The 13,887-nt window shown below is 34.3% G+C and overlaps 1 protein-coding gene across 3 annotated transcripts in view; it reads right to left on the bottom strand.

Annotated features, from left to right (window-relative positions):
• CEP83 (centrosomal protein 83) overlaps positions 1-13,887 on the bottom strand; it is a 126,424-nt gene that overhangs the window by 30,181 nt on the left and 82,356 nt on the right. For all 3 annotated transcript variants that reach the window (XM_026499887.4, XM_057316283.1, XM_044384530.3), the window contains 3 exons: positions 12,273-12,387; positions 10,667-10,811; positions 10,404-10,553 (listed from right to left, as the gene is read on the bottom strand). In XM_026499887.4, the coding sequence (XP_026355672.2) occupies positions 10,404-10,553; positions 10,667-10,811; positions 12,273-12,387 (410 nt within the window). The remainder of the gene's footprint in view (positions 1-10,403; positions 10,554-10,666; positions 10,812-12,272; positions 12,388-13,887) is intronic.

Genomic DNA, 13,887 nt, shown 5'->3' with positions numbered 1-13,887 from the left:
TCTCAAACTTTCTGTGCATTTCATCCTTAAATGTTTATGGATATTATTAACTTGGTGCTTTTAGATTATGGAGTTAATAAAGGTTTCTTTCTACAAAATCATGACAATAGAAACAAAGGAGAAAACACTGTAAGACCCAGGTCAGGTCCAGAGTTAGAAAGTTAGGCCCCAAGTAAATCTTAGCTCTGGTCAAGATTTTGGATATACCTGGTAAATCAATAAGAAACAAGATCCTGTTAAGAAAGCAATGTGGCCTGAATGTTTTCTAAATAAGTTATGTAGATAAGAAAGGAAACAATGCCCTACAAATAAAAACTGAAGCCAAAGAAACCAATGATAAAGAATATTTGACTTTCATTAAAATATGAAAGGAGCAAGAACACCACTGTGGTAGACAATAAAAGATGACATACAAAGTTTTCTTCAGTTCACTTCACTGAAAGCAGTGCAGGGTCAGAATCTACAACTGATATGATGGTTTTTTAAAAAAGAAAATTAGTCCATGATTTGAGATCATTTAGGATTATAAGGGATAACAGAATTTAACATAAATAAAAATTAATAGAGCTGATTAGGATTTAGGCATAAATTCAATGGTCTTAATCCCAGTAATGAAAGAGTTCAGAACAAATTGTTTTAAAAGGCAACGCTGCACTTAGGAATACAGTATAGTATCTCTTTCGATGAGAAGGTTTCGAATATTTAAGGTATGTCACAACAAATCAAAAGAAAGCAAGTCTTAACATAGAACTAAAAAGTACAGAATAACGTGCAATTAACTGACTTTCATTAGGATATTAGTAAAGGCAGGGGCACCTGGGTAGTTCAGTTGGTTAAGCCTCTGACTCTTGATTTCAGCTCAGGTCATGATCTCAGGGTTGTGAGATTGAGCCCTGTGTCAGGCTCCACATCGTGGAGGCTGCTTAAGATTCTCTCTCCCTCCCCGACTCCTCTCTCTCTCTTACCAAAAAAAAAAAAAAAAAAGCTATCAGGAAAGGCTACATAAGACAAACGCAATTTGAGCTGGACCTTGAAGGCAAAATAAGATTCTGAGGTAAAGAAATTAGACACAGATGAAGAAGATAATCAATGAAGTAAAACTCTAGAGGAAACAAAAGGGATGGAATTCAGAATTGAGAAGTAAAGGGAGAATGGATATCTTCATTAAAATAGAAAGGGAGGAGAGAATGGGTGAGGATACAGAAATTCTCAGTGAGAAGTTGAGAGAATTTACTTCCAGGAGCTTTTTTGCTCAGGTACAAATGAGAGCACAGTTGAACAGTGGACAAACAGATTCCAAGCTGAATCGGAAGCAAGGGAGCCAGGCCAACAGACTAGAAGAAAAAAAGTACAAGAACTAGTTTCAATATCAATTTGAATATCAAATTGCAGTGTCTTCGGTGAGAATGAAGTGGATAAGAGAAAAAAAATTTATGTCTTTGAAATGATCAGTTCTAAGGGATGACAAAGTTCAAGAAATGGCTAAGTGTAAGGCCTGCTAAAGTGGAATAAAGATAAAGAATACCAGAGAGGAGATACACTATAAGGCTAACGTGTTATATGGGTCAGTGATATGAATGGTGCAGTCACAAAGAAAATGACAAAGGATAGAAAATAAAAACAAATTGAGCTAGAAGTCAAGGTCTTCAGTGACTGTCGGGGAACATCTTGTAGGTTAGTCACTGACAGAGAAGAAAACAGGAATAAGATGGATGCAATGAATATCAATAAAGAAAAACCACTTTAACCCAAGTTAGTCAAACAATTGTCTAGAAGCAAAAGTGGGGTTCACAGATTTTTTTTTTTTTTACTATGTTATCTTAGTCACCATACAGTACTTCATTAGTTTTTGATGTAGTGTTCCATGATTCATTGTTTGCGTTAACACCCAGTGCTCGTTGCCGTACGTGCCCTCCTTAATACCCATCACCAGGCTAACAAACACCGATTTCCTTCTTGGTCCCTAGTTGCAGGAAAGAGGAAGGAAGAATAATTCCACTTAAAAGGGTTGCCAGGACAAGGTCAGGTTTCAGTGAGGGTGTATTTTTTAAAAATGTGGAGACTGCAAAAAAAATTATCAGTAATGGAATAGAGACTTCAGAGACTACAACAAAAATTGTTGAAAAGAGAGGTTTAATGGGTTGGTCGTGAGGAGAAATCAAAAGATGAAGGATGAATAAGTTGTCAAATGAAAAACTATGAGATCAAGTACTTTATATTTTTAAAGTAATTATGGAAATAATGGAAGCAGAAATAGTTGGTAGACCAGAGGACCAAGGTACAACAGAGAATGGAACTACTGAAAAGTTTAAACACAAACAACAGGAATAACAGTGAGATGGAGTCATTCCAAGTTCTCTTCAAAGCACAGGTAGCTAATTATGATGATTATTGCCTAGGTTTTCTGTGGCAGGCAGCTCCTGTGTGTCATTTCAACATTCAACAAATATTTACTGGCTACCTACAAATGCTAAGCCTAGTCCTAAGTGTTACAAATATACCAGAGAATAACAAAAACAGAATCCCTACCCTTAAGGAATTTACAGTCCAATGGTACTAAGTTTTTTTTAATGATGGAAATGTTCTATAATTTGTACCACCCAATATGATAGCCACTAGCTAGCTACATGTAGCTATTTCAAATAGTGCACATTTCAAATAGTGCAACTGAAGAACTAAATTTTTAATTTTTTAAAATTTTTAGTAATTTAAAATTAGATTTAAATAGTTCTATGTGACTAGTAATAGCATATCAGGCACCCAAGTTCTGACTCTGGCATTATTAGCAAAAAGAGACTTTGCTGGGAAGGTATGAGACTCACTGAATCAACAGGAAACTGGAGAATTAGAACCAGGTTAAAATAATTGACCAGAGTCACCAGCAAGGACATACCAAAGAACCGTCTGGTCCTTCCAATGTTGCCACATATTCTTCTACCACTTACTTTGCAGTTCAAATTCTGGAAAAGAACTTGTCCAACTGGCCAAGTATAAGTCCCCTACTCCCCACTAAGATGATACACAACAGATACTTCATCTAAAGATGAAATATAAATAGAAAGGAGGTGTATTAAGTAACATAATTTTTTTCAATGTTTCTGAAAAAATCAGAAAGCCATAAATGGAAAATAGAGCTCTGGCTTTAAGCAATGCAAAAAATAAGGGATTCACTACAGGATTAACTTAAATGATCAAGTTCCCTTTCCTTGTGCTGGTAATTGCTGTTATTTCCCCAACATACTTCCCCCTCACTTCTGATAACAAACTGTACCTACCCCCCACCACTCTGAAATAGGCATAAAACCTAGGTTGAGTCAGAGTGCCCTATCCCCCTGGCCATAGTGATGGACCCAGGGATGGGCATGTGGAACCAGGCCCAACTTCTTTCTAGATTTTTCGGACTTATATCACCAAGTAAGAATCCTATCTTCTTTGATCTCAAAAATAAAGCCTTGGTTTCACAGAGAAAGCAGTAAGAGAGAAACAGACATAAGAGTTAGAAGAGTGAGACGAAAGGAGGGAAGGTTTCCAGATCCAGGTGTCCATTAGACCAGCACAATACCTGTCCTTTCCACAATTTATGTCTGCTAATAAAGACCCTTTCCCTCACTTAAGTTAGTTGGAGTTGTGTTACTGTCATAACCAAAAGTTGACTAAATAGTTTCTTACTTAAAATCCTTTTCAAAGGGTGCTGGGGTGGCTCAGTTGATTAAGCATCCCTTCAGCTAGGGTCATGATTCCAGGGTCCTGGGATAGAGCCTCGCACTGGAGAGCCTGTTTCTCCTTCTCCCTCTGCCCCTCCCCACTGCTTGTGCTTTCTTTCTCTCTCTCTTTCTCATGTTCTCTCTCAAATGATAAATAAAATCTTTAAAAATAAAATCCTCTTTAAAATATTTTAAAATTTTAAATAATTTTTCCATGTTTTTAAATTTACAGGTAACTATGAATTTTATAAACTCATTGTGGGGTGAGACAGTCTCCTGAAATACAGAATACTATTAGAATAAAAATTTTGTTATTTAGTCTAGTGAAGAAGAAACCACTTTAATTAGACAGGAGACTGGTATATAATTAATAATTTAAAGCATCTGCCAAACCAGTAATTAATCCTACTTATCACAGATATTTGTTGTTTGTAAATAAATGGATACTTCTGGTTAATATAATTTAGACTTTTCAGCTCCTTAAGCAAGACCTTTCTCTCTACAGGTAGTCTCTTGCTGACCTATTATAAATTCTAAATAAGACAAGTTTGCAATTATGATTATTTTAATGAATGACAAAAATAGATCTGGTTTATGTAGCGAGACTTATAAATCGGAAAATCAGAACTGACATGAGAAAAACACAGTTGTAGACCATTAAAAAAAAAAAGTCATATAGGGATGCCTGGGTGGCTCAGTTGGTTAACTGACTGCCCCCAGCTTGGGTCATGATCCCAGGGTCCTGGGATCAAGCCCCACATGGGGCTCCCTGTTCCTTGGCGAGCCTGCTTCTCCCTCTCCCTCTGCCTGTCACTCCCCCTGCTTGTGCTCTGTCAAACAAATAAATAAAATCTTAAAAAAAAAAGTCATATAAATTTTGCAACTTACTCCTTCTGCTATATTTTATGTTAGTTACTACGTCCTTATTTTAAAATAAGTTGGGGTCAATTACACATTATAAATGATCTGGAGAAACTGAAGAGAAATCAAAAAAAATTATCAAGGTGACTAATGGAACAGAAAATGATTTCTGTTAAAGAAAAGCTAAAGAAAATGAATACTATTTTATATAACAAAAAACCAAAACAAAAACAAAAACAAAAACCCTAAGGGCCACATTCATTATTGTCTCCATGTAACAACAGTTTGCTTGATATCTATCACTATGTCAACAGAAGCCAAACCAGGAGAAACAGGCTCATAATCTCACAGAAAAGATCCTAACTGGCTAAACTGTGGAACCATAATGGGATAAAACATTAGAGTAGAGTTTTTCTGGGGAAAGTGTCTCTCTTCTTTCTAGATACTGTCAAGGAGAAATAAAATAAACCAAAAAAAGCTTCACCTGTCTAGAACGGTTAAAAAAAAAAAAATGTACTCCTCTAAAAGCGAAGAGTAGGACAAAACTGGCTCTCCAAATCCATTATAGATTTATGATTCTAGAATTGTAGCAGCCAATATTTAAATTAATCGTTCATAAAATCTGACATGAGTAAATAATACATATATCTCTGCCTGAAGTAATTTTTTCCTGAGTAATGAGATTAACATAATGCTGTACGTTTACTATACTGGAATTTTAATTTTAATTAAAAAAACCTTGTCCCAAAACAACCTAAACCTTAATGAACATGATTTTAAAAAACATCTCAACTTTGATCTATGTAATTATGAAATCATTTAAGATTTTAGAAATTTAAAAAGCAGATACAGGGACTTCCAGGTAGCTGAAGATAAGAGCAGATGCCGAATTCTGAGCTATCCATATGTCCTGCAAAATACTAGAGAAAAGCAAAGAGAACAAATAAAGCCACCCAAAACCACAGTCTTTCCATACGCAGAAGACAAAAAAATGCCCAAACTTCAAAGCATTTGTAAGTAAAAAGAGGAAAATAATTCTAAATCCCGGCAAGTGACTACTCATGCTCCTGCCAGAAAGTCTTTGCAGTGAGCCTGGGCTCACTCCATGTAAATGAATTTAACTCCTACATTAGCATAAAAAAGATCTCTAAGGGGCTCCACAGCAAGACCCAACTATATGCTACACATACAAGACACATTTAAAAAGCAAAATGATTCAGAAAGACTAAAAATAAAGGGATGAACAAAAGCATACTAGGCAAATGGAAACAATAAGAAAACAGGAATAATGATATCAATGTGGAATTCAAGCACATGATATTAAATGACAAAAGAAAAGCACTTTTAAATGCTAAAAACCACAATTCACAATTAAGATGTAACTATTATAATCATCTATATGCCAAATAATACAGCAATCATATTTTTGAAGAAATCCACAAGAAATCCAAGGAGTCACAGACAGAAACATGCTAATACTAATAATAGGAGACTTAGTGCCTATAATTGAACACTTTCTTTTCTAGTCCTTACGTAGCAGTAACAAAAACTGATGATGTATTACAGGTGCAAAGAGAAGTGTAAAATTTAAAGACTCACTTTAGAGCTCCTTTAACGCTCACTTTAGAGCATGTTCATTGTTGACAAAGAAGAGTGTCTCCTTAAATTTTTTACCTTGGGTATCTCACTTGCTTAATCCTAGTCCTGGCCTTAATATAATAGGTCACACACACACAAAAAATTAGTGCATTCCATAAAGTAGAAATAATAGACACAATACTCTCTGATTACAATGCAATAAAACTATAAATTAACAAAATAAAAACACAAAAAGTCCTCCCACCTGGAAATTTAAAAACCTTCTGTTATGGACTGAGCTGTGTCTCCCCACAATTTGTATGTTGAAATCTCAACCACAGTACTTTAGAATGTGACTACGTTTGGAGATAGGACCTTTAAAAAGGTAACTAAGGTTAAATAAAGTTATCTGGGTGAGTCCTAATCCGTATGACTGGTATCCTCATAAGAAGAGGGAAAGGTACTAGAGACACAGGCACACAGAGGAAAGGCCGTACGGGGACAGAGCAAGAAAGTAACCATCTATAAGCCAACGATAAAAGAGACCTCAGGAGAACACCTTGAGATCTCAAACTTCCAGCATCCAGAACTATAAGAAAATAAATTTCTATTGTTTAAACCATCCTGATTGTGGTATTTTATTATGACAGCCCCAGCAAACTATTAATTTCATCTCTTATTAAGCAACTACACCTTCCATTAATACATCTATTAATTCTTGGGTGAAAAGGAAAATATAAATTGAAATTAGAGAATCCTAAAAGATAATGATAATTAAAACACTACAGAATATATTTAATATACTTAAAACAGGGATGAGAAAAATCTCATACTAGAAACTTTACCAATAAAAATGAAAGAACAAATACTTGACTTAAATTCCCAACTCAAAATATAACAAAAAAATGAACAAAGTAAAATAAAGCATAAGGTATACAACATGATCTTAGAAAATTCAAAATCTACAAAGCAGCTAGTAGAAAATACATGACTTTAGTAAGGTCACAGGATTCAAGGTCATCACATAAAAGTCCACTAACTATATTTCCACATGCCAGCAATAAACAATTAGAAAGTGAAATTTCTAAAAAACCACTCCCATTTATAATCACATAAAAATGCTGAGGAATAAAATGTAACATAAGATAAGCATGACATATTCAATGAAAACTATAAAACTCTGATGACAGAAATTAAAGATGATCTCATTAAATGAAGAGACATGCCTTATTCACGGATTGGATAGGCTCAATATTGTTGAGATGACAACTCTTCTCAAACTGAGCTACAGATTCATTGCAATCCCAATCAAAACCCTAATAAGTTTTGAAAAAAGGTAACAGGCTGATTTTAAAATTTATGTGGAAAGGCCTAGAAGAGCCAAAAAACCTTCACAAGAAAGAACAAGGTGGACAGGACTTGCACTACCCACATCAAACTTACTCTAAAGCCACAGTTGGTCAAGACACTGTGATATTCATGTGAAGACGGACAAAAAGATCAATCCAATAGGACAGAGTCCAGAAACAGACACACTTAAATGGTCAACTGATTTCCAACAAAGGAACCAAAATAATTCAATGGAGGAAAACACAGTCTTCAACAAATGATGTTGGAACAACTGGATTCTATACAGTTGTTTTATTTCTATACAGAAATAAAAAATGAATGTCTACCATCACCTCACACTACACAGAAATTAACATGAATTGGATCATAAAACTAAAGCATAAGAAACAAAATATTAATGTTTTAGAAGAAAACAAAAGAAATCTTTGTGAGACAAGATTAGGCAAAGCTTTCTTAAACAGAACACACAAAAGCGGTGCCTGGAGGGCTCAGTGCGTAGAGCATGAGACTCTTGACCTCAGGGTTGTGAGTTCAAATCCCATATGGGGCATAAAGATCACTTAAATAAGTTTTTTAAAAAATTAAAAAAAAACACACACAAAAAACACAAACTAGAAAAGTAAAAAATGATAAAATGGACTTCATCAAAATAAGTTTTGCTTTCAATAGACACAATTAAAATAAACAAAGCAATCCACAGACTGGGAGAACATATCTGTCAAATATGTATGACAAAGGGCTTGTATGCAAAATAAAGAGCTGGTACAACTCAGTATTAAAATAACTTCCCAATTTTAAATATGGGCAAAATATTTGGACGAATACTTCAAAAAGCCACACTATAAGATCCTAAACATCAAGAGCCATCGGGGAAAATCAAATTAAGACCACAATGATATATTACTACACATCTGCTAGAGTTAAGTTAAAAAGACAGACATAACAAGTGTCAGTCAAAATGTGTGAATTAAATGTAACTGTCATAGGGGAACTCTCATATGTTGCTACTGGGAATGAAAAACAGCACACCCACTTTGTAAAACACTATCACTGTATATGTTATAAAACTAGTACTGCTATATGTCATCACTCAGCAATGTCATTCCTCGATATTTAACCAAGAGAAATAAAAGTGTATGCCCAAAGACTTGTACATGAATGTTCACAGCAACATTCATAATAGCCCCGAACTAGTAACAACCCATCAAAAGGAAAATGAATAAACAAATAATGTTACATCCATACAATGGAATATTAATCAGCAACAGAAAGGGATCAACTCCTGATATATGCAATCATGGATAAATCTGGGGTGCCTAAGGCTGGGGATCAGAGAAGTCAACTGCAAAGAGATACGGGGAAACTTTTAGGGTAACAGAACTGTTCTATGGTTTTACTGTGATGATGATTACAAAACTTTATACAATTACCAAAAGGCATCAAGCTGTACATTATTTAAATGGGTGAATTTTATTTTATGTATGTTAAACACTAATAAAACTATAAAAACTTTTTAATGGCAGAAAAACACAGAAATAAGAAGTAGAAATTAATGAGGTAGGAAATAGAAAAACAGATGACTCCATAAATCAAATTCCTAGTTTAAAAAAATACTGAACTCTATGCTTAGAATGATTAAAATAGTGAATTTTGTTATATTTTATCACAATAAAAAGAATAAAATCAACAAAGCACTGGCTGAGGAAGAAAGCACATATACAAAAGAAGAAATGGCCCAGGGAAAGTAATCACTGAAATAGAACAAACTGAAAAATAAAAACTATTCTGCAGACCTCTATGCAGACAAATGTGAAAACCAAGATGAACTAAATAATTTCTTATGAAAACACAGATTATCAAAATTAATCCCAATAGAGACAGAGAGCCTTAACAGATTGTTTTCTACAGAATAAACAGAAAATTATTCCAGAAGTTAAGGTTGGTTCAAGATTAAGAAATCCATTAACATACAATATTAATAGTATAAGAGAGGAAAAATTATGGTTTGTCTCTAGAGATGCTGAAAACCTTTGAAAATTTTCAATATCTTGCCTATCATTTCTACTATAGTGCTTGCCAAATGATCTTTTCCTATTTCCATCATTCTTTCTATGTTTATTTGTTGAAATTCTCCTGAAGAGAGCTTTTCCTCTCTCTAAATATTATACATTATATCATTTGGACACATAGAGTTTTATTTTACCCTATGGATTATAACCTTTTATTGTAACTTATTTCTTTGCTCAAATTGTCTCAGATTTGGCCATTGGGTGCTAAAATTAGTGGAGGAATGTGTGATGAGAAAGTACTGTGAGAAAATTTACATAGTCTCAAAGTATTTCCCCATAAGGTAATTAGATAATGCAAAGAGAAAAAAACAGTCATTTTATACTGGAAAAATCTGGCAGACACCACCTTAAAACCAAGCTATCAAACTGAACATCACCAGTAAGGGGACAAATAATATACCTCCTAATATAATGCACTGAGGACACATGACTTTGACTCTGATGTTATTTTTACTAAAAATATATAACCTGAATTTAATCATAAAGAATTTAAGACAAGCTCAAATTGAGGGACAATCTACAAAATAACTGGTCAGCACTCTTCAAGTAAAGGCAATATATGATTCTGGATTGGATCTTGGACCAGAAAAAGGATATCAGAAGGACAATTGGTAAAATTTGAACAAGGTCCATAGGTTTGATAAAGTAATATTTATTTCCTGATTGTATTAATGTTAGTATCTTAGCTTTGATTATTATAATATGGTTACATAAGAGGTCAATCTTTGGAGATCTCAGTGAAGATCATGTGGGAATTCTCTGTATGACTTTTACAATGTTTTGTTAGCTCTGAAATTATTTCAAAATGATGTTTAAAAAATATAATATATGCATATATAACCTAATACTCTGAAGTTCCCTTCTGGCCGACTCTTCTGCCATCTGTGAAGCCCGCAATTTCTCTTCACACTGATCCTTTTCAGATTGCCTCCAGACATCATGTTCCACTTTCATTTTCTCTAAATCCGCTAATCTGTTCTCAAGTTCTAGCCTAAAACAACAGATGATAATTATGTTACAAGAACTACAATGAGGATGATATGACAGCAAAATGTTTTCATTTGCAAGGAGATTGAACACAAAATAAGGTAATTAAGTACTTACTTTTCATCTTGTAGTACCACAAGTTTTTGATAACCTTCTTCCTTGGCAGCTTGTACTTTACGTATTAATTCACGATCCTTTTCTACTAGGAGAGCTTTGTGGTGTTCAACAGCTGACTTGAGAATTTCATTGTCCGACTGTAATCCTAATATTTTTTTAAGGAAAAAGATGTGCTTTTTCAATGTTATTAAGCTGAAAAATCATAATAGCAAGCATCCATAAACTGGTAAGAAAACTAAAAAAGCATAGAGGTTAAGTCTGGATATGTATTCTAAAAGTTCTTTACATTATTGATAAACCTTTTAAGAATGAAATATTAAAACTCAGAGTTAACTACTCTGTCATTATTTTATTTAGCATATATATACAAATGCTTTAATAAAAGACTATATACATATACTCACTTGACTCTTGAGAGCTGGGGACATCAACCCAGGTGATAACCAAAGAGATAAATACTTACTTCACTTCTAAAAGGGTTTTTGTAACCTTAGCCCCACAGACAGTATCATCATAAAGCTGGCTGGAAGTAGAGTGAATAAAATCAAAGAAGCCTTCAAAACTTATCATTCTAGCAGAACTATTAGATTTCCAATAGGAATATAAATTGAAGGGGCGCCTGAGTGGCTCAGTTGGTTAAGTCGGTAACCTTCGGCTCAGGTCATGAACCCAGGGTCCTGGGATCAAGCCCCACATCAGGCTCCCTGCTCAGTGGGGAGGCTGCTTCTCCCGCTCTCTCTGTCTCCCAGCTTGTGCTCTCGCTCTCACTCTCCACCTCAAATAAATAAATAAAATCTTAAAAAAAAAAAAAGAAATATAAATTGGAAACTTTCAAGTTTATCTAATGAATCCCAAATTTTCCTTATATTGATATGGCAAGTATTTTGCAGATGGAATAACTAAAACAAATTCTTATCTAACACAAAATTTAAAAAACGCATAACTAGATCACAAACTCTTTAAGTCCCTCGAAAAGTTACTTCCTAACTCCATAGAAATTCATGAATCAACATCAAGTAGAGATTAATGATGAAAACACTATTCATCATAAGCTCTGTCTGCAACTACAGGGGCCAGTTCAACTAAAGACCAACTTGAGGACAGTTACAGGCCAGAGGTAGCTTAAATACCTTTTAAGAAAAATCAGAAATATAATTCTGAGGAAATTTGATGAGAAGGCCATTCTAAGACTACAATGGAGCTTAAAAATAGGTTCAATAACTAACCTAGTGTCTACACAAAAACAAAAATTGGGCCTGGGATCCACCTATCTTCCTTACATTCTTTAGACTTAAAATGGTCTGGGACTAATAATCACATGATCTAAATAGATTCACAACTATAAACCCAGAAAGTATGAAATCCCATATGTAAAATTTCACTTAATTTATGTAATAATCAAATAACTGACATAAACGTAAGACTGATTTTTTTTTAAAAAGATACATCACAAAATGAACATTCAACATAAAAACAATCTATATGTGCTCTAAGATTAAAATTCAGTTAGGCTGAAAATCTGGAAACAAAAATTCGGTTTGATCTATTTTAATAATGTGTTTGTATGTAAAAAGAATAGTAAAAAGCATGGGAAATCGTATATTACCATCCAGTTCACTTTGAATCTTATTCCTTTCTCTTTCTAGCTCACTCTTAGCTCTTGCTGCCTCCAGTTTGATGTCTGTTATTTCTAGTTTGTTTGAATGCTTAAGTTCTTTTACCTGTTGATAATTAGAAATTGAAATTACTAAAGGTCATTTTCTTGCCATTAACTGCTTACCCAAAAACATCAGTAGAAATGGGAAAACGTTTTGGTAGCAGAGTGCACAGTGTAAGTACCCTCCAAGAGGGAAGGTGCTTCATTGAACAGTATTTGGTACCAAGAAAACAGCCTTTTCCTAACAGAACTATTTCTTTACAAATACCGGGCTGGGGTCATCTGGCTTAATCTTGCCTTTTAAAAGGCTCAACTGCAAGTACCTAAAATCCAATAGTCAATGACGGACTCATCTTCAGAGAAAAAAACCTGAAATCTCCCTTTTAAAAAAGTGCTGGTGACAGAAGCCATTCTAGGTATAAGGAACAGCACATAAAATGTTACAAAGGCATAACATCACACAGTATGCTTGCAAGAAACAATGAGCAATGTGTTAGAGCAGAGGAAGGCATGAAATCTGTAGAGTGGCAGAGAATAAACTTTATATGCCGTACAAAAGGGCTGCGTATCCTGTTAGCTATTGAAGGTGACACAATCAACTTTGTTTCAGAAAATTAACTCTAATTGCAAATTAGGTTTAAGAAACTGAAGGTAACTATGGACTCTGAGAAACAAACTGAGGGCTTCAGAGGGGAGGGGGTGGGGGAATGGGATAGACTGGTGATGGGTAGTAAGGAGGTCACGTATTGCATGGTGCACTGGGTGTTATATGCAACTAATGAATCATAGAACTTTACATCAGAAACCAGGGATGTACTGTACAGTGACTAACATAATATAATAAAAAAAATTTAAAAAAAAACCCTGAAGGAAAGAGGCAAATTAAGAGGCAAAGGATTGACAAAGTGGGCAAGAAGGAAGAATCAATTGAAATTTGGTGTGTGTGTGTGTGTGTGTGTTATGGATGTGGTGGCAGTGGGAAGAATGAGTATAAAACATATAAATCCAATTTAAAATTTTACTGCCCAAACCTGATTCTTTGAAAGCCCTGAATGAATGGAAATAATTGTCAATATTTTTCATATAATTAACCAATCACATACCAATTTTTAGTTTTCTCTGAGACATCCCTTTTGAAAGTTGAATGATTCTCGTTCATGAGTAGTATTCATTCATTGGATAAATATTTATTGAGTATCTATTATGTGTCCTAGCACGGTTTTAGGAGCTGGGATTACAGAAGCAAACAAGAAAGCTTAATTCCTCCAATTATCTGCGCTGTCCTCTAATATGTTCCATATCTTTTCCCTTTGGTAAGGTGCTTCTACAGTTAGTCCTACAGTTAATCCTATAATGAGGATTTAACCAATACAGATATAAAAATTAGATAAACCTGTACTCTGACCTACTAATGCATAAAACTATGAAATCAGAGTAGAAAACCACAAATATACATAAGCCAAATATGTAAAATGTAAGATGGTGGGAACAGGAGGATAGAGGATAATACACTTGAGTGCAATAGAAATCTATAAAAACTGAAGATGGGAGTTAGAAACAAATG

The sequence above is a fragment of the Ursus arctos genome, unplaced genomic scaffold (genome assembly GCF_023065955.2).
Source record: "Ursus arctos isolate Adak ecotype North America unplaced genomic scaffold, UrsArc2.0 scaffold_21, whole genome shotgun sequence".
Lineage (NCBI taxonomy): Eukaryota > Metazoa > Chordata > Mammalia > Carnivora > Ursidae > Ursus > Ursus arctos.
The sequence above is the reverse complement of the archived record's forward strand: the minus strand, read 5'-3'. Positions and strand labels throughout refer to the sequence as shown.